Source organism: Oncorhynchus gorbuscha, unplaced genomic scaffold, assembly GCF_021184085.1.
Source record: "Oncorhynchus gorbuscha isolate QuinsamMale2020 ecotype Even-year unplaced genomic scaffold, OgorEven_v1.0 Un_scaffold_831, whole genome shotgun sequence".
In the NCBI taxonomy this organism is placed as follows: Eukaryota; Metazoa; Chordata; class Actinopteri; order Salmoniformes; family Salmonidae; genus Oncorhynchus; species Oncorhynchus gorbuscha.
Window position 1 is genome coordinate 108,854 of NW_025745830.1, and position 26,147 is coordinate 135,000.

Below are 26,147 nucleotides of genomic sequence, written 5' to 3' on the forward strand. Positions count from 1 at the left end.
GACCTGGATTGTGATTTTACTATAATAGACGTCACATGACGTTGTGGTGTGTTACGTTCACGTTGTGGTGTGTTACGTTCACGTTGTGGTGTGTTACGTTCACGTTGTGGTGTGTTACGTTCACCTAGTGTTGTGGTGTGTTACGTTCACCTAGTGTTGTGGTGTGTTACGTTCACGTTGTGGTGTGTTACGTTCACCTAGTGTTGTGGTGTGTTACGTTCACGTTGTGGTGTGTTACGTTCACGTTGTGGTGTGTTACGTTCACGTTGTGGTGTGTTACGTTCACCTAGTGTTGTGGTGTGTTACGTTCACCTAGTGTTGTGGTGTGTTACGTTCACCTAGTGTTGTGGTGTGTTACGTTCACCTAGTGTTGTGGTGTGTTACGTTCACCTAGTGTTGTGGTGTGTTACGTTCATGTTGTGGTGTGTTACGTTCACCTAGTGTTGTGGTGTGTTACGTTCACATTGTGGTGTGTTACGTTCACGTTGCGGTGTGTTACGTTCACCTAGTGTTGTGGTGTGTTACGTTCACGTTGTGGTGTGTTACGTTCACGCTGTGGTGTGTTACGTTCACGCTGTGGTGTGTTACGTTCACGTTGTGGTGTGTTACGTTCACCTAGTGTTGTGGTGTGTTACGTTCACGTTGTGGTGTGTTACGTTCACGTTGTGGTGTGTTACGTTCACGTTGTGGTGTGTTACGTTCACGTTGTGGTGTGTTACGTTCACGTTGTGGTGTGTTACGTTCACCTAGTGTTGTGGTGTGTTACGTTCACGTTGTGGTGTGTTACGTTCACGTTGTGGTGTGTTACGTTCACCTAGTGTTGTGGTGTGTTACGTTCACCTAGTGTTGTGGTGTGTTACGTTCACCTAGTGTTGTGGTGTGTTACGTTCACCTAGTGTTGTGGTGTGTTACGTTCATGTTGTGGTGTGTTACGTTCACCTAGTGTTGTGGTGTGTTACGTTCACGCTGTGGTGTGTTACGTTCACGTTGTGGTGTGTTACGTTCACCTAGTGTTGTGGTGTGTTACGTTCACGTTGTGGTGTGTTACGTTCACGTTGTGGTGTGTTACGTTCACGTTGTGGTGTGTTACGTTCACGTTGTGGTGTGTTACGTTCACGTTGTGGTGTGTTACGTTCACGTTGTGGTGTGTTACGTTCACCTAGTGTTGTGGTGTGTTACGTTCACGTTGTGGTGTGTTACGTTCACCTAGTGTTGTGGTGTGTTACGTTCACCTAGTGTTGTGGTGTGTTACGTTCACCTAGTGTTGTGGTGTGTTACGTTCACCTAGTGTTGTGGTGTGTTACGTTCACGTTGTGGTGTGTTACGTTCACCTAGTGTTGTGGTGTGTTACGTTCACCTAGTGTTGTGGTGTGTTACGTTCACGTTGTGGTGTGTTACGTTCACCTAGTGTTGTGGTGTGTTACGTTCACCTAGTGTTGTGGTGTGTTACGTTCACGTTGTGGTGTGTTACGTTCACCTAGTGTTGTGGTGTGTTACGTTCACGTTGTGGTGTGTTACGTTCACCTAGTGTTGTGGTGTGTTACGTTCACCTAGTGTTGTGGTGTGTTACGTTCACGTTGTGGTGTGTTACGTTCACCTAGTGTTGTGGTGTGTTACGTTCACGTTGTGGTGTGTTACGTTCACGTTGTGGTGTGTTACGTTCACCTAGTGTTGTGGTGTGTTACGATCATGTTGTGGTGTGTTACGTTCACCTAGTGTTGTGGTGTGTTACGTTCACCTAGTGTTGTGGTGTGTTACGTTCACCTAACGTTGTGGTGTGTTACGTTCACCTAGTGTTGTGGTGTGTTACGTTCACCTAGTGTTGTGGTGTGTTACGTTCACCTAGTGTTGTGGTGTGTTACGTTCACCTAGTGTTGTGGTGTGTTACGATCACATTGTGGTGTGTTATGTTCACGTTGTGGTGTGTTACGTTCACGTTGTGGTGTGTTACGTTCACCTAGTGTTGTGGTGTGTTACGATCACATTGTGGTGTGTTACGTTCACCTAGTGTTGTGGTGTGTTACGTTCACGTTGTGGTGTGTTACGTTCACGTTGTGGTGTGTTACGTTCACGTTGTGGTGTGTTACGTTCACCTAGTGTTGTGGTGTGTTACGTTCACCTAGTGTTGTGGTGTGTTACGTTCACGTTGTGGTGTGTTACGTTCACGTTGTGGTGTGTTACGTTCACGTTGTGTTGTGGTGTGTTACGTTCACGTTGCGGTGTGTTACGTTCACGTTGCGGTGTGTTACGTTCATGTTGTGGTGTGTTACGTTCACGTTGTGGTGTGTTACGTTCACGTTGTGGTGTGTTACGTTCACCTAGTGTTGTGGTGTGTTACGTTCACCTAGTGTTGTGGTGCGTTACGTTCACCTAGTGTTGTGGTGTGTTACGTTCATCTAGTGTTGTGGTGTGTTACGTTCACGTTGTGGTGTGGTGTGTTACGTTCACGTTGTGGTGTGTTACGTTCACATTGTGTTGTGGTGTGTTACGTTCACGTTGTGGTGTGTTACGTTCACGTTGCGGTGTGTTACGTTCACGTTGTGGTGTGTTACGTTCACCTAGTGTTGTGGTGTGTTACGTTCATGTTGTGGTGTGTTACGTTCACGTTGTGGTGTGTTACGTTCATGTTGCGGTGTGTTACGTTCATGTTGTGGTGTGGTGTGTTACAGAACTCAGAGCCTGCAGAGGGCTAAGACGTCGTACAGTAACTACCGCAGTGACTACGACAACCTGAACAACTGGCTGTCCCGCGTGCCAAACTATGAGCCAACTGAGAAAGACAACCTCAGTCAGGTGGAAACCAAGCTGGAAAACCAGAAGGTAGGTGGTTGATTCCTGATTGGCCCACTAATGGTTAATGTTAGGATTGGGGGAGGGGCAGCTGATTCCTGATTGGTTAATGTTAGGATTGGGGGAGGGGCAGCTGATTCCTGATTGTCCCACTAATGGTTAATGTTAGGATGTTTCTATAGTCAGTCCTCTACCTCTAATGGTCCTGTTATGTTTCTATAGTCAGTCCTCTACCTCTAATGGTCCTGTTATGTTTCTATAGTCAGTCCTCTACCTCTGATGGTCCTGTTATGTTTCTATAGTCAGTCCTCTATCTCTAATGGTCCTGTTATGTTTCTATAGTCAGTCCTCTACCTCTAATGGTCTGTTATGTTTCTATAGTCAGTCCTCTACCTCTAATGGTCCTGTTATGTTTCTATAGTCAGTCCTCTACCTCTAATGGTCCTGTTATGTTTCTATAGTCAGTCCTCTACCTCTAATGGTCCTGTTATGTTTCTATAGTCAGTCCTCTACCTCTAATGGTCTGTTATGTTTCTATAGTCAGTCCTCTACCTCTAATGGTCCTGTTATGTTTCTATACCTCTAGTCAGTCCTCTACCTCTAATGGTCCTGTTATGTTTTTCTCTAGTCAGTCCTCTACCTCTAATGGTCTGTTATGTTTCTATACCTCTAGTCAGTCCTCTACCTCTAATGGTCCTGTTATGTTTCTATAGTCAGTCCTCTACCTCTAATGGTCCTGTTATGTTTCTATAGTCAGTCCTCTACCTCTAATGGTCCTGTTATGTTTCTATAGTCAGTCCTCTATCTCTAATGGTCTGTTATGTTTCTATAGTCAGTCCTCTACCTCTAATGTTCCTGTTATGTTTCTATAGTCAGTCCTCTAGTCAGTCCTCTACCTCTAATGGTCTGTTATGTTTCTATAGTCAGTCCTCTACCTCTAATGGTCTGTTATGTTTCTATAGTCAGTCCTCTACCTCTAATGGTCTGTTATGTTTCTATAGTCAGTCCTCTACCTCTAATGGTCTGTTATGTTTCTATACCTCTAGTCAGTCCTCTACCTCTAATGGTCTGTTATGTTTCTATAGTCAGTCCTCTATCTCTAATGGTCCTGTTATGTTTCTATAGTCAGTCCTCTACCTCTAATGGTCCTGTTATGTTTCTATAGTCAGTCCTCTAGTCAGTCCTCTACCTCTAATGGTCTGTTATGTTTCTATAGTCAGTCCTCTACCTCTAATGGTCCTGTTATGTTTCTATAGTCAGTCCTCTACCTCTAATGGTCCTGTTATGTTTCTATACCTCTAGTCAGTCCTCTATCTCTAATGGTCCTGTTATGTTTCTATACCTCTAGTCAGTCCTCTACCTCTAATGGTCCTGTTATGTTTCTATAGTCAGTCCTCTACCTCTAATGGTCTGTTATGTTTCTATACCTCTAGTCAGTCCTCTATCTCTAATGGTCCTGTTATGTTTCTATACCTCTAGTCAGTCCTCTACCTCTAATGGTCCTGTTATGTTTCTATAGTCAGTCCTCTATCTCTAATGGTCCTGTTATGTTTCTATAGTCAGTCCTCTATCTCTAATGGTCCTGTTATGTTTCTATAGTCAGTCCTCTACCTCTAATGGTCCTGTTATGTTTCTATAGTCAGTCCTCTACCTCTAATGGTCCTGTTATGTTTCTATAGTCAGTCCTCTACCTCTAATGGTCTGTTATGTTTCTATAGTCAGTCCTCTACCTCTAATGGTCCTGTTATGTTTCTATAGTCAGTCCTCTACCTCTAATGGTCCTGTTATGTTTCTATAGTCAGTCCTCTACCTCTAATGGTCCTGTTATGTTTCTATAGTCAGTCCTCTACCTCTAATGGTCCTGTTATGTTTCTATACCTCTAGTCAGTCCTCTACCTCTAATGGTCCTGTTATGTTTCTATACCTCTAGTCAGTCCTCTACCTCTAATGGTCTGTTATGTTTCTATAGTCAGTCCTCTACCTCTAATGGTCCTGTTATGTTTCTATAGTCAGTCCTCTACCTCTAATGGTCCTGTTATGTTTCTATACGTCTAGTCAGTCCTCTACCTCTAATGGTCCTGTTATGTTTCTATACCTCTAGTCAGTCCTCTACCTCTAATGGTCTGTTATGTTTCTATAGTCAGTCCTCTACCTCTAATGGTCCTGTTATGTTCCTATAGTCAGTCCTCTATCTCTAATGGTCCTGTTATGTTTCTATAGTCAGTCCTCTACCTCTAATGGTCTGTTATGTTTCTCTAGTCAGTCCTCTACCTCTAATGGTCCTGTTATGTTTCTATAGTCAGTCCTCTACCTCTAATGGTCCTGTTATGTTTCTATAGTCAGTCCTCTACCTCTAATGGTCCTGTTATGTTTCTCTAGTCAGTCCTCTACCTCTAATGGTCCTGTTATGTTTCTATACCTCTAGTCAGTCCTCTACCTCTAATGGTCTGTTATGTTTCTATACCTCTAGTCAGTCCTCTACCTCTAATGGTCCTGTTATGTTTCTATACCTCTAGTCAGTCCTCTATCTCTAATGGTCCTGTTATGTTTCTATAGTCAGTCCTCTACCTCTAATGGTCTGTTATGTTTCTATAGTTAGTCCTCTACCTCTAATGGTCTGTTATGTTTCTATAGTCAGTCCTCTACCTCTAATGGTCTGTTATGTTTCTATAGTCAGTTCTCTACCTCTAATGGTCTGTTATGTTTCTATAGTCAGTCCTCTACCTCTAATGGTCCTGTTATGTTTCTATAGTCAGTCCTCTACCTCTAATGGTCCTGTTATGTTTCTATAGTCAGTCCTCTACCTCTAATGGTCTGTTATGTTTCTATAGTCAGTCCTCTACCTCTAATGGTCTGTTATGTTTCTATAGTCAGTCCTCTACCTCTAATGGTCCTGTTATGTTTCTCGGTCTAAAATGTTGATTGCTGTGTTGTCCCAGAACCTGCTCTCCGACATTAAAAAGAAGGAGTCTGAGTTGAACAACGTATCGAAAAATGCCCAACTTTACCAGCAGGCCGTCAAGGTAGGTGAATGAACACCGATCGGCACATCCACTCTGATTACCTACGGCTCGGAGAAATGTAGACCATTTGATTTAACATGTTCTCTCATTTTTCTTCCTCTTCAATGAATAATTGATTTGACTAATTTGTGTTTTTGCAGGACTATGAGAATGATACTGAGAAGTTCAAGTCTATTCTGGACCTTGAAGACGGGCTGGTCCCGCAGACCTACAAGAGAAGCAGACTGGAGTCCCCTGCACTCAGGGTCAAGGAAGAGGTAAGGAAGACTGCAGCTGTGGCCCAAATGGAACCCATTTACCTATTTAGTGCACTACTTTTGGACTCTGGTCATAAGACCCTGGTCAAAAGTAGTGTACTATGTAGGGAATAGGGTGCATAGGCCCTGGTCAAAAGTAGTGTACTATGTAGGGAATAGGGTTCATGGGCCCTGGTCAAAAGTAGTGCACTCTATTAGGGAATAGGGTGTATGGGCCCTGGTCAAAAGTAGTGCACTCTATTAGGGAATAGGGTCAAAAGTAGTGCACTATATAGGGAATTGGGTGCATGGGCCCTGGTCAAAAGTAGTGCACTATATAGGGAATAGGGTGCATGGGTCCTGGTCAAAAGTAGTGCACTATATAGGGAATAGAGTACATGGGCCCTGGTCAAAAGTAGTGCACTATATAGGGTGCATGAGCAGTAGTCCACTGATATGGAATACTGTGTAATGTGAGAGTCAGCCCTTGACTGTAACCTCAATGCCTATTACACGTTGTAATGTGACACCTTTTGATACATATTCAGGAAGTCTTTTGTATGACATCTTCTATGGAAACATTCTGAAAATCAAATCTAATCAAATGTTATGTCACATGTGCCAAGTACAACAGGTGTCGACCTTACAGTGAGATGCTGACTTACAAGCCCTTAACCAACAGGTGTCGACCTTACAGTGAGATGCTTACTGACAAGCCCTTAACCAACAGTGTAGACCTTACAGTGAGATGCTTACTGACAAGCCCTTAACCAACAGGTGTAGACCTCACAGTGAGATGCTTACTGACAAGCCCTTAACCAACAGGTGTCGACCTTACAGTGAGATGCTTACTGACAAGCCCTTAACCAACAGGTGTCGACCTTACAGTGAGATGCTTACTGACCAGCCCTTAACCAACAGGTGTAGACCTTACAGTGAGATGCTGACTTACAAGCCCTTAACCAACAGGTGTCGACCTTACAGTGAGATGCTTACTGACAAGCCCTTAACCAACAGGTGTCGACCTTACAGTGAGATGCTTACTGACAAGCCCTTAACCAACAGTGTAGACCTTACAGTGAGATGCTTACTGACCAGCCCTTAACCAACAGGTGTAGACCTTACAGTGAGATGCTTACTGACCAGCCCTTAACCAACAGGTGTCGACCTTACAGTGAGATGCTTACTGACCAGCCCTTAACCAACAGGTGTAGACCTTACAGTGAGATGCTGACTTACAAGCCCTTAACCAACAGGTGTAGACCTTACAGTGAGATGCTTACCGACAAGCCCTTAACCAACAGGTGTAGACCTTACAGTGAGATGCTTACCGACAAGCCCTTAACCAACAGGGCTTACAGTGAAATGCTTATTTAAAGCCCTTAACCAACAATGCAGTTAAGAAAAATACGTGTGAAGTAAAAAATAAAGAGTATAATAACTGTAGCAAATGATGCCTCTGGTTTCATACATTTTCATAATTTCCTTGTTGACAGGAATCTGCCATTGAAGCTAAATTCACCGAAGTGAATGCAGTTAACAAGCAAAGGATGGCGAATCTGCAGTTTGCGCAAGGACTAATGAATCAGGTGAGATACTCATAAATGTTCAACAATCAATGTGGCACATCTTTATATAGATCCAAAATAGAATTTAAATGTCACAACATTCTAAATAAACATCATTGCCATTAACTTCTAAAAACAATAACCCCAGCCTCCTCTCCTCTCTCTCTCAGCAATCAGACGTGATCGTCAGCAACAATGTCCAACAAGTCAGATCTGCTGCTCCAGGAGAAGAATCCTGGAGGATCGAGAGTCAACTGAAAGACGAGATTCAGAGGAGGGAGCAGCTGGAGAAGGATCTAGAGAAAATCCAGACGGACATCTACATGTTGGAGGGCCAGAAGCCGGAGGACACGGTCGTCAAGAAGGAGATCATCAAGAAGGTTCCGGATCCGACTCTGGTCGACGAGGTCCACAATGTCCGTCAGAAACTGTCAGACGAAACCCGGGTCACCCGGGCCATGGACAACGAGCTGGAGGCGCTGAGGCTGAAGCTGCGCGGCATCGAAACAGAGATCAAAGAAGGAGCACAGCAGTACACCGTGAAGGAGGTGCTGCGTATCGAGAGGGACCGCGGACAGGAGGAGGAGGTGAGGAGGCTCAGGGAGGAGCTGGAAGAACTGAGGAGGAGGAAGACCATCAAGGACAACGAGGTGATCCAGATCACCAAGCAGGTGACGCTCCTGGCACAGCAGAAGTCCAAGGAGCAGGAAGTGATCACAGAGGAGGAGGTGATTAAAGTGCAGAACGACCCGCAACTGGAGAACGAGTACCGCATCCTCTTGGACAGGAAGCAGAAGGAGCAGGAGGGCAGGAAGCAACTGGAGGACGAGCTGCGCTTCCTCCAGGACAAGCTCCGCAGGCTGGAGAAGGAGAAGTCCATGGCCGAGGAGAAGATCTCCATCAAGGAGGTGCTGAAGGTGGAGAAGGATATCGCCTTTGAGAGGGAGGTAGAGAATCTCAGGATGCAACATGAGGATGAGAAGGCCAAGCACCGGTCTTCCCAAAGGGAGCGCGCCGACCTCCAGAGGAAGATCTCCAGCCTAGAGGAGGAAAAGTCAAGGGTCATAGTTCAGGAGAAGGTGAGGGAGATCGTCAGGCCTGACCCCAAGGCTGAGGCTGAAGTGGCCAACCTACGCATGGAACTGGTGGAACACCAGAGGAGGTACAGAGACGCCGACCAGCAGCTAAAGTCCCACCAGGACGAGCTGAAGATGCTGAGGAACAGAGGTCCACAGATCGAGATCAAGGAGATCATCAAGGAAGTCATCAAGTACAAGACGGACCCGCAGACCGAGAGGGAGCTGGAGAAACTCCGCAATGAGATTGTGGACAAGACGTACCAGACGGAGAAGTCAGAGATGGAGATCAGGCAGCTGAGGGACGAGATTCAGAGGTGGAAGGACACCAAGCCACAGGTGCAAATTAAAGAGGTGGTTAACGAGGTGCTGGAGTACAAAGAAAACCCCAAGACCAAGGAGGAGATTGAGATCCTGAAGAGGAAGCTGGCGGACGAGCAGAAGAAACGCCTGGACCTGGAGAGGGAGCGATCAGCTAATGAGGAGAAGATCCGGCTAAGGAAGATCGACCTGTCCCAGGTCAGGGAGAAGGTTGTCCAGCAGGAGGTGGTTAAGATGGAGGAGGACCCATTACTGAGGTCAGAGTGCAGCACCTTCACACAGAGCATCAACAATGAACAGAGGCAGAGGGAGACCCTGAAAGAGGAGCTCTTCCAACTTCAGAGGCAGAAGGCCAACCTGGACGCACAGCTGGAGGAGCTGGAGCGAGAACGCCGAGCTCGGCGCGATGCAGAGCTGGAGATCCAGAGGCTGAGGGTCAGGTTGAACGAGATGGAGGTCAGGGACAAGGAGAACAGGGAGAGGGTCACAGTGAAACAGATGGTGGTTCTCCAGCAGGACCCCCAGCAAGAGAAAGAGCACTCCATCCTCAAGCTGCAGGTGGAGGAGGAGAGACACAAGCGCACCCTGCTGGAGAAGGAGCTGAACGTCCTGCTCGAGCAGCAGGTCACCCTGGAGAGGATGGTGGTGAAGGAGAAGGTTGTGCGCACCGAGACCATCCAGGTAGAGAAAGACCCGGAGGCTGAGCTGGAGATCGAGAAGATGACGAGGACGCTGGAACAGGAGAAGAGGAGGAGGCTCGAGCTGGACCAGGAGCTGGGCAGCCTCAAGTCCCGCCTGTCCGACATGGAGTTCACCAACACCAAGTCGTCCAAGGAGCTGGACTACATCCGTGACGAGAGCAGTCGCCTCCAGCAGGAGAACCAGAGGCTACAGAATGACATCCGCAGGCTGCAGTCCGAGATCCAGATCACCTCCACGGAGACCCGGAGCATCTCCAACTCGGCCCCCATGGAGAGCGGGAAGAACCTAGAGCTGAGGCTGGACTCACTGCAGAGGGAGCTGGCCGAACTGAAGGCCATCACCAGCCAGAAGGATGAGGAGATCGAGAAGCTACAGAAGAGCCTGTCGGCCATCCAGATCAAGAGGGAGCAGAGGGAGAGCCACCTGAGGAGATCCATTGTGGTCATCGACCCCGACTCGGGTAAGGAGATGAGGCCAGAGGAGGCCTACAAACTGGGGCTGATCGACTGGAAGATGTTTGTGAACCTCCAGAGCCAGGAGTGCGACTGGGAGGAGATCAGTGTCAAGGGCCCCAAGGGGGAGTCCTCTGTTCTCCACGACAGGAAGTCTGGGAAGAAGTTCTCCATTGAAGACGCCCTGAGGGCTGGGAACATCACCAACCGCCAGCTGCAGCAGTACCATGACAAGGAGATCACCATCCAGGAGTTTGGAGTCATGGTGTCGGGAAAGACCAAGTGAAAAAGAAACATCTGAACAAAACTACTTTTTTTTAAGTCTATGTTTCTGACGACCATGAGTTTGAAATGGGTGGCGTTTCTTGATTTTGGATTTCACTAGATTTGAATCTTCCAAAATGTTTTAATTCTGACGTACTTGATCTGACATTAAACAATGTTAGTTTTGTATGTATACTTTCTGTCTCTCTCTCTCTCTCTCTCTCTCTCTCTCTCTCTCTCTCTCTCTCTCTCTCTCTCTCTCTCTCTCTCTCTCTCTCTCTCTCTCTCTCTCTCTCTCTCTCTCTCTCTCTCTCTCTCTCTCTCTCTCTCTCTCTCTCTCTCTCTCTCTCTCTGTCTCTCTCTCTCTCTCTGTCTCTCTCTCTCTCTCTCTCTCTCTCTCTCTCTGTCTCTCTCTCTCTCTGTCTCTCTCTCTCTCTCTCTCTGTCTCTCTCTCTCTCTCTCTCTCTCTCTCTCTCTCTCTCTGTCTCTCTCTCTCTCTCTCTCTCTCTCTCTCTCTCTGTCTCTCTCTCTCTCTCTCTCTCTCTCTCTCTCTCTCTCTCTCTCTCTCTCTCTCTCTCTCTCTCTCTCTCTCTCTCTCTCTCTCTCTCTCTCTCTCTCTCTCTCTCTCTCTCTCTGTCTCTGTCTCTGTCTCTGTCTCTCTGTCTCTCTCTCTCTCTCTCTCTCTCTCCAATGCACTGGTATATTTATTTTCAAACACATAATACACTATAAATACACAAACTGGTGTTCTGGTTTTAAGTGAGGGTTGGTATGGCTGTATTTATAGCCAGTCAAATGTTGTACAAGGGTTTTCTGTCTGTCTGTCCCTGGAATACACTTGTTAAACTACTTACACTGGGTACAGGGCTAGAGTTAGTACTTTAAATATGTTTATTTTGAACGTGGGGTTGAATTTACATACACAAGGATATGAACGGATATTGGTAATATCGGTCTGTGGTATTCTACTGTCAAACGGTCTCTCAGTTGTCCTGTTTTTACACGTCTTACATAAGGAATAAAACAGTCAAAAGATAAAGGGTAAAGTTGTTGTGTGTTTCTTTAAAACGTAGGCCAGTTTTAAACACTATAGATTTACAAAGATATATTGCTTATAGATAAGTAATCCTTAGGCATATGTTCCATACATGAAGCTTGTATTTATTGAAAGAAATATTACTGTGCAGCTTTTCTTGAAAACCACCGTATTCCTGCTAATCTCAAGGACAGATCTGAACCAATCAGTTACAAACAAATTGCTGAAGAGAAGAGGATATGTTTGTACTGGTGAAAGAAAAGTCCTCCCACCAACCAAACCAGCCAAAACCATCCACGGCTTTATCACAGTAGGCTACCGTAGGCTACAATAACATTAGGATGCAGTAGGCTACAATAACATTAGGATGCAGTAGGATACAGTAGACTACAATAACATTAGGATACAGTAGACTACAATAACATTAGGCTGCAATAACATTAGGATACAGTAGGATACAGTAGACTACAATAACATTAGGATGCAGTAGGATACAGTAGACTACAATAACATTAGGATACATGCAGTAGGATAGGACAGTAGACTACAATAACATTAGGATGCAGTAGGATACAGTAGACTACAATAACATTAGGATGCAGTAGGATACAGTAGACTACAATAACATTAGATGCAGTAGGATACAGTAGACTACAATAACATTAGGATACAGTAGACTACAATAACATTAGCTGCAATAACATTAGGATGCAGTAGGATACAGTAGACTACAATAACATTAGGATGCAGTAGGATACAGTAGACTACAATAACATTAGGATGCAGTAGGATACAGTAGACTACAATAACATTAGGATACTTCCAGTTCTCTGCTGTGTAAAGAATTGCTATTTCTATGCAAGTGACCAGCCTACTGCTAAATACATGGCTACAACTCACTGATAGAACGAACACTGTGTGCCCAAAGAGGATTCTACGATGACGGACAGCAATGGCGGAAGACTACAGACTACACCCCAGCTGAACCAATCCAAAGATCCGATCTTCCAGGAAACCTACTTTCTGTTCTGTATAAATTGTGTGTGTAGCGGTTAAACTCGCTTCTTTTTTCCTGCTGTTCTGTGCGAGCGAACGGAGACCGTAATTACGCTGTACCAGCTGAATAAACTGTCGTACAATTTTACCAGTGCTCACCCTTCTACATATCCTATTACATCTGGAACGAATTGCGAAAATCACTGAAGCTGGAGTCTTATATCACACTCTACACTTTCATCAGACAACTGAGTCAGAGCAGCAATTGCCGATCACTGTAGCGGTTAACTCGCTCTCTTTTTCCTGCCTGTGCGAGCGAACGGGAGACACAGCCAGATATCATCTGAATAAACAGTACACCACCTTGTCTGAAATCCTAACCGGCTCATCCATATCCATTATCAACAGCTGCCAATGACTGGAACGAATTGCGAAAATCACTGAAGCTGGAGTCTTATATCTCCCACTCTAACTTTGCATCAGCTGTCAGAGCAGCTTATCACTGTCTACACAGCCCATCTGTAAACAGCACACCCAACTACCTCATCCCCATATTGTTACTTACCCTCTTGCTCTTTTGCACCCCAGTATCTCTACTGGCACATCATCATCTGCACATCTATCACTCCAGTATTAATGCTAAATTGTAATTATTTTGCCTCTATGGCCTATTTATTGCCTCACCTCCCTACTCTTCTACATTTGCAATACACTTTGGTTTTTGTGTATGTGGTAACTACGGGATTTGGGCAGACAGTATGAAGATTGGCTAAAAGTGAAATCCCAGATAACGCGTTTAGGCGATGTCATGGCAACGTTGGCTAGCAAAGCTCATGCGTAGAAACACGTCATCGGGAATAGCGTTCGTCTTGCGCCGAACTGCGCATGTGCATGCAGTCAAAGGAACTCCTTCGATATAAAGTCGTTTTTCAGAAAAATGAAAAACGTGTCAGTTTGTCACTTTCACGAGGTTGGAGTAATATCATGTTCAACTACTGAAGACGTCGGCTCCAATCTAGGTTGTGCCTTTAGATGTTGAGAACATTAACAACTAAGGACGAATTTTTCACTTCTCTCATTGACTTGTTGTACCCCAAACCCCGACCTGGTATGTTTGTTCGTTTTCGTTAGCGTTCCCGGAAGTCTCGCGATACTGTACCTCTGGATGTAGAAGCTCTGTGGTTTTGGGGTGGGTGTGTCCTTTCGCGGTGTTTCAGTGCGACGTTTCAGTAAAGTTCTAAGATGGCGACGGTGCATCTGAGAATCGGGGACCTAGTTTGGTGAGAAATGCATTTTTTTAAAACTTACTTTAATCGTCTTATTCCATTCGAATTTCATCGTTTACATTGAATCCGTGTCGGGTCAACTCAAATCGCGCTTTTTCGTTACATTTGATCAGGTAGATGTGACAAAATATTCGTTTTTACTAACGGTAGTTGTCGATTGAACTCAAAACAAATACGTTACTGCCTGTTTAGCCCGAGTCAGCATAGCCATTAGCTAGCCAGTAAACTACTTAGCTTTGCCGCACCCAGAGAAGTGAAACCGGACGCAACTGTATGTAAATATTGCTCAATCCATATTCTAGCTGTTTTTATAGTTTAGCTATCTCTACATGTTTACTGATGACATCTGAAAAGTGTGTACTGTGATGTTTGAGAAACAACATCCATTCTTAAATTAGCCAGTTTAGCTAGCTAACTAGATATTAATCTGGGGACTGTGCCACCCGGGACCTCTTGTTCGAAGCCAATGTTTACTGCGACGACGAATACAAGGGGTCGTGGGATTTATATTCGGAACATCTAAACGTTATCTCGATAATGCAACGTTTAAGCATCAATCAAATGGCAATGTTTTTGTTTTAGGGGAAAGCTCGGGCGCTATCCTCCGTGGCCAGGCAAGGTAAGATCTGTCGGATTCAAGCTAGCGACATCTGAACACCATGGTCGTTTTGACTAAGAATGGTATTGTATGCTAAACTGACTAGCTACACGTAAGTGATATTGTGATTAACTTTCTTTGTCTTTCCAGGTCGTCAGTCCTCCAAAGGACCTGAAAAAGCCAAGAGGGAAAAAATGCCATTTTGTCAAATTCTTTGGAACTGAAGACCAGTAAGTTAACAAACCTACTACATCACTTATCACTAATATCCATATCTAGCTTGCTTCCATCACTTATCCAGTTGTGTGTGTGTGTGTGCAGTGCCTGGATAAAGGTGGAGCAGCTGAAGCCATACCACCCCCACAAAGAGGAGATGATCAAGATCAACAAGGGCAAACGTTTCCAACAGGCTGTGGATGCAGTGGAAGACTTCCTGAAGAAGAAAGAGAAACAGGGGGGGAAAGAACAGGTGAGGTAGTTGTACCCCCCCCCAGACAGGCAGAAAGAACAGGTGAGGTAGTACCCCCAGACAGGCAGAAAGAACAGGTGAGGTAGTTGTACCCCCCCAGACAGGCAGAAAGGAGCCAGAAAAGTCATTTCTAGATCGATTTCTTCCGTTTCATACCTAGTGAACATGACTGTTAGTCCAAAAGCCACGGGTAAAGAACAGGTGAGGGTATAATGTTGTAGTCAACAGGTAGTCACCTGGATAATCCAGACACACTTTAGTCATTTAGCAGACACTCTTATCCAGAGCAACTAGGGTTAAGTGCCTTGCTCAAGGGCACATTGACAGTTATTTTTCACCTATTAGGCCCTGGGATTCGAACCAGTGACCTTTTTGTTACTGGCCCAACGCTCTTAACCGCTAGGCTACCTGCCTCTTTCCGTAACCTCCCTCCCTCAACGTGACATGTCTCTACTTGTGTTGCTGGATTGCTAGCTTTTCTGTGATGCAGCAGGAAAGACCGTTTCAGGAGGGCGGTTACGTGAGTTTTTGAGGCAGACGTCCAGGGTTCTCGTCTCGGTGGAAGCTGGAGGAAGTGGTATGGGTTCTAGTCTCGGTGGAAGCTGGAGGAAGTGGTATGGGTTCTAGTCTCGGGGGAAGCTGGAGGAAGTGTTATGGGTTCTAGTCTCGGGGGAAGCTGGAGGAAGTGTTATGGGTTCTAGTCTCGGTGGAAGCTGGAGGAAGTGGTATGGGTTCTAGTCTCGGTGGAAGCTGGAGGAAGTGGTATGGGTTCTAGTCTCGGTGGAAGCTGGAGGAAGTGGTATGGGTTCTCGTCTCGGCGGAAGCTGGAGGAAGTGGTATGGGTTCTAGTCTCGGTGGAAGCGGGAGGAAGTGGTATGGGTTCTAGTCTCGGTGGAAGCTGGAGGAAGTGGTATGGCTAAGCAAGTGATGTGATGTCTGTTACATTGCCACCAGATAGATGGGATTTGTCCAACCATCAAAAAATTGTTCATCTAAATTAGTTCAACAACAGTTTGACTATGTCACTGTAATACTGAAGTGGAGAAGTAGGAAACCCATAATGCCGTGTCTATACATTCATAGGTTAGTTAGACCAGGGCTTTCCAACCCTGTTCCTGGAGAGCTACCCTCCTGTAGGTTTACACTCTAACCCGAATCTAGCACATCTGATACTAATAATTAGGTATAACCAGGTTAGTTACAACTGAGGTTGGAGTGAAAGGGGTTAATGTGTGGCTCTGTTATTCCCACAGAGCTCTGAGGGGAAAGGGGTTAATGTATAGCTCTGTTATTCCCACAGAGCTCTGAGGGGAAAGGGGTTCATGTATGGCTCTGTTATTCCGACAGAGCTCTGAGGGGAAAGGGGTTAATGTATGGCTCTGAGGGGAAAGGGGTTACAGAGCTCTGAGGGGAAAGGGGTTAATGTATGGCTCTGTTATTCCCACAGAGCTCTGAGGGGAAAGGGTTAATGTATGGCTCTGTTATTCCCACAGAGCTCTGAGGGGAAAGGGGTTAATGTATGGCTCTGTTATTACAGAGCTCTGAGGGAAAGGGTTAATGTATGGCTCTGAGGGGAAAGGGTTAATGTATGGCTCTGAGGGGAAAGGGTTAATGTATGGCTCTGAGGGGAAAGGGTTAATGTATGGCTCTGAGGGGAAAGGGTTAATGTATGGCTCTGTTATTCCCACAGAGCTCTGAGGGGAAAGGGTTAATGTATGGCTCTGAGGGGAAAGGGTTAATGTATGGCTCTGTTATTCCCACAGAGCTCTGAGGGGAAAGGGTTAATGTATGGCTCTGAGGGGAAAGGGTTAATGTATGGCTCTGAGGGGAAAGGGTTAATGTATGGCTCTGAGGGGAAAGGGTTAATGTATGGCTCTGAGGGGAAAGGGTTAATGTATGGCTCTGAGGGGAAAGGGTTAATGTATGGCTCTGTTATTCCCACAGAGCTCTGAGGGGAAAGGGTTAATGTAATGGCTGTTATTCCCACAGAGCTCTGAGGGGAAAGGGTTAATGTATGGCTCTGAGGGAAAGGGTTAATGTATGGCTCTGAGGGGAAAGGGTTAATGTATGGCTCTGAGGGGAAAGGGTTAATGTATGGCTCTGAGGGGAAAGGGTTAATGTATGGCTCTGTTATTCCCACAGAGCTCTGAGGGGAAAGGGTTAATGTATGGCTCTGAGGGGAAAGGGTTAATGTATGGCTCTGAGGGTTATTCCCACAGAGCTCTGAGGGGAAAGGGTTAATGTATGGCTCTGAGGGGAAAGGGTTAATGTATGGCTCTGAGGGGAAAGGGGTTCTGTTATTCCCACAGAGCTCTGAGGGAAAGGGTTAATGTAAGGGGAAAGGGTTAATGTATGGCTCTGAGGGGAAAGGGTTAATGTATGGCTCTGAGGGGAAAGGGTTAATGTATGGCTCTGAGGGGAAAGGGTTAATGTATGGCTCTGTTATTCCCACAGAGCTCTGAGGGGAAAGGGTTAATGTATGGCTCTGAGGGGAAAGGGTTAATGTATGGCTCTGAGGGGAAAGGGTTAATGTATGGCTCTGTTATTCCCACAGAGCTCTGAGGGGAAAGGGTTAATGTATGGCTCTGAGGGGAAAGGGTTAATGTATGGCTCTGAGGGAAAGGGTTAATGTATGGCTCTGAGGGGAAAGGGTTAATGTATGGCTCTGAGGGGAAAGGGTTAAAAGGGGGGTTAATGTATGGCTCTGTTATTCCCACAGAGCTCTGAGGGGAAAGGGTTAATGTATGGCTCTGTTATTCCCACAGAGCTCTGAGGGGAAAGGAGACTCTAAAGGAAAGAAAACACCAACTAAACCTCTGAAGATCCTAGAGGAAGATGACGAAGACCTCAGTGCCCTGAAAGACCCTCTGAGAAGGTTAGTAGTGGACACTCAGAAGTGCACCTAGTGTGGTGGACACTCAGACATACAGAAGCTGATATAATTTAAAAAGGGCCAATTGTCCAACACCTGCTGTGGTATCAGGTTACAGCTAGGTGTTGGTCCCACTCCCCTTTCAGCATCCTCAGATTGGCATGAACTCACACAGAGACCACTGAAGATCTCACTGATATACATCCCTAGTAGGTTCTCCAGTCTATCTCAGTCTACAGGGTGACTGGCTGTACCCACAGCCAGGTAAATACATCAGACATCTCACTAGATATAGGCTCTCTGATCAGCCCTACTGGGTTCTCCAGTCTGACTGTGAACCCACATTTCTCTCTCTCTTTATCTCCCTGGTAAATGTATAGACTGTCTAGTCTACAAAGTGACTGACATCTCGCTCCCTGGTAGATGTATAGACTGTCTAGTCTACAAAGTGACTATCTAGTCAACTCCACACCCCAATAGGTGAAGTCTATCTACCGTGGTGACTGAACCCACAGAGTAGTATGTGTCTCCCTGGAAGCCCTGAGTGACGTCTCACTACACACCAGGGGACTGTTTCCCAGACACTGGTGAAGCTTAATCATGGACAGAAAAAACATTTTCAATGTAGATTCTCTGTTGAGCTTGGTTTGTAGTCCAGCACTAGACTAAACCCTGAGTCTCGGAAACCACCTCTACATCTATAAGTTACTGTAGTCAACCCCACTCCACATTATCATAGTGTATCTAGTCTTTAACGTGACTCCAGGGGTAATGTCTCTCCCTGTCAGACCTGACACCCCACTCCACATTATCATAGTGTATCTAGTCTTTAACGTGACTCCGGGGTAATGTATCTACCTGACAGACCTGACACCCCACTCCACATTATCATAGTGTATCTAGTCTTTAAACTGACTCCAGGGGTAATGTCTCTCCCTGTCAGACCTGACACCCCACTCCACATTATCATAGTGTATCTAGTCTTTAAACTGACTCCAGGGGTAATGTATCTACCTGACAGACCTGACACCCCACTCCACATTATCATAGTGTATCTAGTCTTTAAACTGACTCCAGGGGTAATGTCTCTCCTTGACAGACCTGACACCCCACTCCACATTATCATAGTGTATCTAGTCTTTAACGTGACTCCAGGGGTAATGTATCTACCTGACAGACCTGACACCCCACTCCACATTATCATAGTGTATCTAGTCTTTAAACTGACTCCAGGGGTAATGTCTCTCCTTGACAGGCCTGACACTCCACATTATCATAGTGTATCTAGTCTTTAACGTGATTCAAAGGGTAATGTATCTACCTGACACTCCACATGAGATGTATTGGACAGTTATTCTAGTTTATCTAGTGTCAACACAGTGACTGTAGTCAACGTCACACCTGTCTAGATGTAAAGGTAATCTAGTCTAAAGTGTGACTGAGTGAAGTAATGTCTCCCTGAAGACCAGCCTTACACTCCACGTCTATCGTTGCTTCTATAGATGAACCACCAGGGTAATGTCTCCCTGAAGACCAGCCTTACACTGCACATCTATCGTTGCTTCTATAGATGAACTGCCAGAGTAATGTCTCCCTGAAGACCAGCCTTACACTGCACATCTATAACAGGGTAATGTCTCCCTCGTTGCTTCCATAGATGAACTACCAGGGAGTAGAGTCAATCTGATCCACACTCCCCAGTATTAGGCATGTAGTGTCCCCAGTACTACCAGGGAGTAGGCAATCTGATCCACCCCACTCCCCAGTATTAGGCATGTAGTGTCTGTCGTCTTTCAAGTGACTACCAGGGTAATGTGTGTCTCTCTCCCGAAGGACCTAACTGACTCTGACCCAGAGCCGTCCAGTGTTGAGCGACTAGGGGGCCTGGGAACTACTGGACCTGTCTCAGGATTCAAATGGGAGAGCAGTGTAGGTGGAACCCGTCTCACAGCCCGCCTGCCTTAACTTCCCCCTTCTCTTCCACTCCCTTTGCCTTCGCACGCTACAGAACGCAGGGGTTACTGACCGACCACTGGACCTGGGGAGGTAGGGTGCAGGGGTTACTGACCGACCACTGGACCTGGGGAGGTAGAGGGTGCAGGGGTTACTGACCGGCCACTGGACCTGGGGAGGTAGAGGGTGCAGGGGTTACTGACCGTCCACTGGACCTGGGGAGGTAGAGGGTGCAGGGGTTACTGACCGGCCACTGGACCTGGGGAGGTAGAGGGTGCAGGGGTTACTGACCGGCCACTGGACCTGGGGAGGTAGAGGGTACAGGGGTTACTGACCGGCCACTGGACCTGGGGAGGTAGAGGGTGCAGGGGTTACTGACCGACCACTGGACCTGGGGAGGTAGAGGGTGCAGGGGTTACTGACCGACCACTGGACCTGGGGAGGTAGAGGGTGCAGGGGTTACTGACCGACCACTGGACCTGGGGAGGTAGAGGGTGCAGGGGTTACTGACCGACCACTGGACCTGGGGAGGTAGAGGGTGCAGGGTTTCGTCTCACAGTCCGCCTGCCTTTTAGTCCAGGACTAGACTTAGTCTATGGGGAGGTAAAGTGGTTTGACTTGATGTTTACCAGGATTTGCTTAGAAGCACATACAAATTGGTCCTTTCTAATCCAGTTGTAGTGCTGAGCTGGAACAAAAGCCTGTACCCTCTGGTTACTCATCCAGGACCAGGGGTTGGTGACCACTGTGGTAGAGAGATGCTGAGTGGGAGGACCAGGGGTTGGTGACCACTGACCTGGTAGGAGATGCTGAGAGGGAGGACCAGGGGTTGGCCACTGACCACTGTGGGGAGATGCTGAGTGGGAGTCCCAGGACCAGGGGTTGGTGACCACTGTGGTAGAGAGATGCTGAGTAGTGGGGGAGTCCCAGGACCAGGGGTTGGTGACCACTGTGGTAGGAGATGCTGAGTAGGGGGAGTCCCAGGGGTTGGTGACCACTGTGGTAGAGAGATGCTGAGTGGGAGTCCCAGGACCAGGGGTTGGTGACCACTGTGGTAGAGAGATGCTGAGTGGGAGTCCCAGGGGTTGGTGACCACTGTGGTAGAGAGATGCTGAGTGGGAGGACCAGGGGTTGGTGACCACTGTGGTAGAGAGATGCTGAGTGGGAGTCCCAGGACCAGTGGTTGGTGACCACTGTGGTAGAGAGATGCTGAGTGGGAGGACCAGGGGTTGGTGACCACTGTGGTAGAGAGATGCTGAGTGGGAGTCCCAGGACCAGGGGTTGGTGACCACTGTGGTAGAGAGATGCTGAGTGAGAGTCCCAGGACCAGGGGTTGGTGACCACTGTGGTAGAGAGATCCTGAGTGGGAGTCCCAGGTCCAGGGGTTGGTGACCACTGTGGTAGAGAGATGCTGAGTGGGAGTCCCAGGACCAGGGGTTGGTGACCACTGGTAGAGAGATGCTGAGTGGGAGTCCCAGGGGTTGGTGACCACTGTGGTAGAGAGATGCTGAGTGGGAGGACCAGGGGTTGGTTACCACTGTGGTAGAGAGATGCTGAGTGGGAGTCCCAGGACCAGGGGTTGGAGACCACTGTGGTAGAGAGATGCTGAGTGGGAGTCCCAGGGGTTGGGGACCACTGTGGTAGAGAGATGCTGAGTGGGAGGACCAGGGGTTGGTGACCACTGTGGTAGAGAGATGCTGAGTGGGAGGACCAGGGGTTGGTGTCCACTGTGGTAGAGAGATGCTGAGTGGGAGTCCCAGGGGTTGGTGACCACTGTGGTAGAGAGATGCTGAGTGGGAGTCCCAGGACCAGGGGTTGGAGACCACTGTGGTAGAGAGATGCTGAGTGGGAGTCCCAGGACCAGGGGTTGGTGACCACTGTGGTAGAGAGATGCTGAGTGGGAGTCCCAGGGGTTGGTGACCACTGTGGTAGAGAGATGCTGAGTGGGAGGACCAGGGGTTGGTGACCACTGTGGTAGAGAGATGCTGAGTGGGAGGACCAGGGGTTGGTGACCACTGTGGTAGAGAGATGCTGAGTGGGAGGACCAGGGGTTGGTGACCACTGTGGTAGAGAGATGCTGAGTGGGAGGACCAGGGGTTGGTGACCACTGTGGTAGAGAAATGCTGAGTGGGAGTCCCAGGGGTTGGTGACCACTGTGGTAGAGAGATGCTGAGTGGGAGGACCAGGACCAGGGGTTGGTGACCACTGTGGTAGAGAGATGCTGAGTGGGAGGACCAGGGGTTGGTGACCACTGTGGTAGAGAGATGCTGAGTGGGAGGACCAGGGGTTGGTGACCACTGTGGTAGAGAGATGCTGAGTGGGAGTCCCAGGGGTTGGTGACCACTGTGGTAGAGAGATGCTGAGTGGGAGTCCCAGGGGTTGGTGACCACTGTGGTAGAGAGATGCTGAGTGGGAGTCCCAGGGGTTGGTGACCACTGTGGTAGAGAGATGCTGAGTGGGAGGACCAGGGGTTGGTGACCACTGTGGTAGAGAGATGCTGAGTGGGGAGTCCCAGGACCAGGGGTTGGTGACCACTGTGGTAGAGAGATGCTGAGTGGGAGGACCAGGGGTTGGTGACCACTGTGGTAGAGAGATGCTGAGTGGGAGGACCAGGGGTTGGTGTCCAATGTGGTAGAGAGATGCTGAGTGGGAGGACCAGGGGTTGGTGTCCACTGTGGTAGAGAGATGCTGAGTGGGAGGACCAGGGGTTGGTGACCACTGTGGTAGAGAGATGCTGAGTGGGAGTCCCAGGACCAGGGGTTGGTGACCACTGTGGTAGAGAGATGCTGAGTGGGAGGACCAGGGGTTGGTGTCCACTGTGGTAGAGAGATGCTGAGTGGGAGGACCAGGGGTTGGTGACCACTGTGGTAGAGAGATGCTGAGTGGGAGGACCAGGGGTTGGTGACCACTGTGGTAGAGAGATGCTGAGTGGGAGTCCCAGGGGTTGGTGACCAATGTGGTAGAGAGATGCTGAGTGGGAGGACCAGGGGTTGGTGACCACTGTGGTAGAGAGATGCTGAGTGGGAGGACCAGGGGTTGGTGACCACTGTGGTAGAGAGATGCTGAGTGGGAGGACCAGGGGTTGGTGTCCACTGTGGTAGAGAGATGCTGAGTGGGAGTCCCAGGACCAGGGGTTGGTGACCACTGTGGTAGAGAGATGCTGAGTGGGAGGACCAGGGGTTGGTGACCACTGTGGTAGAGAGATGCTGAGTGGGAGGACCAGGGGTTGGTGACCACTGTGGTAGAGAGATGCTGAGTGGGAGGACCAGGGGTTGGTGACCACTGTGGTAGAGAGATGCTGAGTGGGAGGACCAGGGGTTGGTGACCACTGTGGTAGAGAGATGCTGATGGGAGGACCAGGGGTTGGTGACCACTGTGGTAGAGAGATGCTGAGTGGGAGGACCAGGGGTTGGTGACCACTGTGGTAGAGAGATGCTGAGTGGGAGGACCAGGGGTTGGTGACCACTGTGGTAGAGAGATGCTGAGTGGGAGGACCAGGGGTTGGTGACCACTGTGGTAGAGAGATGCTGAGTGGGGTCCCAGGACCAGGGGTTGGTGACCACTGTGGTAGAGAGATGCTGAGTGGGGAGTCCCAGGACCAGGGGTTGGTGACCACTGTGGTAGAGAGATGCTGAGTGGGAGGACCAGGGGTTGGTGACCACTGTGGTAGAGAGATGCTGAGTGGGAGGACCAGGGGTTGGTGACCACTGTGGTAGAGAGATGCTGAGAGATGACCACTGTGAGTGGGAGGACCAGGGGTTGGTGACCACTGTGGTAGAGAGATGCTGAGTGGGAGGACCAGGGGTTGGTGACCACTGTGGTAGAGAGATGCTGAGTGGGAGGACCAGGGGTTGGTGACCACTGTGGTAGAGAGATGCTGAGTGGGAGTCCCAGGGGTTGGTGACCACTGTGGTGACTGTGGTGCTGAGTGGGAGGACCAGGGGTTGGTGACCACTGTGGTAGAGAGATGCTGAGTGGGAGGACCAGGGGTTGGTGACCACTGTGGTAGAGAGATGCTGAGTGGGAGGACCAGGGGTTGGTGTCCACTGTGGTAGAGAGATGCTGAGTGGGAGGACCAGGGGTTGGTGACCACTGTGGTAGAGATGCTGAGTGGGAGTCCCAGGACCAGGGGTTGGTGACCACTGTGGTAGAGAGATGCTGAGTGGGAGGACCAGGGGTTGGTGACCACTGTGGTAGAGAGATGCTGAGTGGGAGGACCAGGGGTTGGTGACCACTGTGGTAGAGAGATGCTGAGTGGGAGGACCAGGGGTTGGTGACCACTGTGGTAGAGAGATGCTGAGTGGGGGTCCCAGGGGTTGGTGACCACTGTGGTAGGGATGCTGAGTGACCACCACTGTGGTAGAGAGATGCTGAGTGGGGGAGGACCAGGGGTTGGTGACCACTGTGGTAGAGAGATGCTGAGTGGGAGTCCCAGGACCAGGGGTTGGTGTCCACTGTGGTAGAGAGATGCTGAGTGGGAGGACCAGGGGGTTGGTGACCACTGTGGTAGAGAGATGCTGAGTGGGAGACCAGGGGTTGGTGACCACTGTGGTAGAGAGATGCTGAGTGGAGAGGACCAGGGGTTGGTGACCCACTGTGGTAGAGAGATGCTGAGTGGGAGGACCAGGGGTTGGTGACCACTGTGGTAGAGAGATGCTGAGTGGGAGTCCCAGGGGTTGGTGACCACTGTGGTAGAGAGATGCTGAGTGGGAGGACCAGGGGTTGGTGACCACTGTGGTAGAGAGATGCTGAGTGGGAGGACCAGGGGTTGGTGACCACTGTGGTAGAGAGATGCTGAGTGGGAGACCAGGGGTTGGTGACCACTGTGGTAGAGAGAGAGAGGATGACCACTAGAGAGATGCTGAGTGGGAGGACCAGGGGTTGGTGACCACTGTGGTAGAGAGATGCTGAGTGGGAGTCCCAGGACCAGGGGTTGGTGACCACTGTGGTAGAGAGATGCTGAGTGGGAGGACCAGGGGTTGGTGACCACTGTGGTAGAGAGATGTGGTGGGGAGTCCCAGAGAGATGCTGAGTGGGAGGACCAGGGGTTGGTGACCACTGTGGTAGAGAGATGCTGAGTGGGAGGACCAGGGGTTGGTGACCACTGTGGTAGAGAGATGCTGAGTGGGAGGACCAGGGGTTGGTGACCACTGTGGTAGAGAGATGCTGAGTGGGAGGACCAGGGGTTGGTGACCACTGTGGTAGAGAGATGCTGAGGGGAGTCCCAGGACCAGGGGTTGGTGACCACTGTGGTAGAGAGATGCTGAGTGTCCCAGGAGTCCCAGAGGGTTGGTGACCACTGTGGTAGAGAGATGCTGAGTGGGAGGACCAGGGTTGGTGACCACTGTGGTAGAGGATGCTGAGTGGGAGGACCACTGTGGTAGAGAGATGCTGAGTGGGAGTCCCAGGGGTTGGTGACCACTGTGGTAGAGAGATGCTGAGTGGGAGGACCAGGGGTTGGTGACCACTGTGGTAGAGAGATGCTGAGTGGGAGGACCAGGGGTTGGTGACCACTGTGGTAGAGAGATGCTGAGTGGGAGGACCAGGGGTTGGTGACCACTGTGGTAGAGAGATGCTGAGTGGGAGGACCAGGGGTTGGTGACCACTGTGGTAGAGAGATGCTGAGTGGGAGATGACCACTGGTAGAGAGATGCTGAGGAGGACCAGGGGTTGGTGACCACTGTGGTAGAGAAGATGCTGAGTGGGAGGACCAGGGGTTGGTGACCACTGTGGTAGAGAGATGCTGAGTGGGAGGACCAGGGGTTGGTGACCACTGTGATGTAGAGGACCAGATGCTGAGTGGTAGAGAGATGCTGAGTGGGAGGACCAGGGGTTGGTGACCACTGTGGTAGAGAGATGCTGAGTGGGAGGACCAGGGGTTGGTGACCACTGTGGTAGAGAGATGCTGAGTGGGAGGACCAGGGGTTGGTGACCACTGTGGTAGAGAGATGCTGAGTGGGAGGACCAGGGGGACCACTTGAGTGACCACTGTGGTAGAGAGATGCTGAGTGGGAGGACCAGGGGTTGGTGACCACTGTGTAGAGAGATGCTGAGTGGGAGGACCAGGGGTTGGTGACCACTGTGGTAGAGAGATGCTGAGTGGGAGGACCAGGGGTTGGTGACCACTGTGGTAGAGAGATGCTGCTGGGAGGACCTGTGGTAGAGGTTGGTGACCACTGTGGCACTAGAGAGATGCTGAGTTACCAGGGGCTGCTGACCACTGTGGACCAGAGAGATGCTGAGTGGGAGGACCAGGGGTTGGTGACCACTGTGGTAGAGAGATGCTGAGTGGGAGGACCAGGGGTTGGTGACCACTGTGGTAGAGAGATGCTGAGTGGGAGTCCCAGGACCAGGGGTTGGTGACCACTGTGGTAGAGAGATGCTGAGTGGGGAGGACCAGGGGTTGGTGACCACTGTGGTAGAGAGATGCTGAGTGGGAGGACCAGGGGTTGGTGACCACTGTGGTAGAGAGATGCTGAGTGGGAGGACCAGGGGTTGGGTTGGT

At 49.0% G+C, this 26,147-nt stretch overlaps 1 protein-coding gene and 1 pseudogene across 4 annotated transcripts in view; both read left to right on the top strand.

Moving 5' to 3' along the window:
• ppl (periplakin) overlaps window positions 1-10,728 on the top strand; it is a 55,308-nt gene extending 44,580 nt beyond the window's left edge. For all 4 annotated transcript variants that reach the window (XM_046335724.1, XM_046335726.1, XM_046335725.1 and 1 more), the window contains 5 exons: window positions 2,670-2,820; window positions 5,730-5,813; window positions 5,954-6,070; window positions 7,546-7,638; window positions 7,788-10,728. In XM_046335724.1, coding sequence (XP_046191680.1) covers window positions 2,670-2,820; window positions 5,730-5,813; window positions 5,954-6,070; window positions 7,546-7,638; window positions 7,788-10,454 — 3,112 coding nt within the window. In that variant the 3' untranslated portion in view covers window positions 10,455-10,728. The remainder of the gene's footprint in view (window positions 1-2,669; window positions 2,821-5,729; window positions 5,814-5,953; window positions 6,071-7,545; window positions 7,639-7,787) is intronic.
• A 2,759-nt stretch (window positions 10,729-13,487) lies between these two features.
• The window catches only part of LOC124020484, a 31,829-nt pseudogene continuing 19,169 nt past the window's right edge, over window positions 13,488-26,147 (top strand).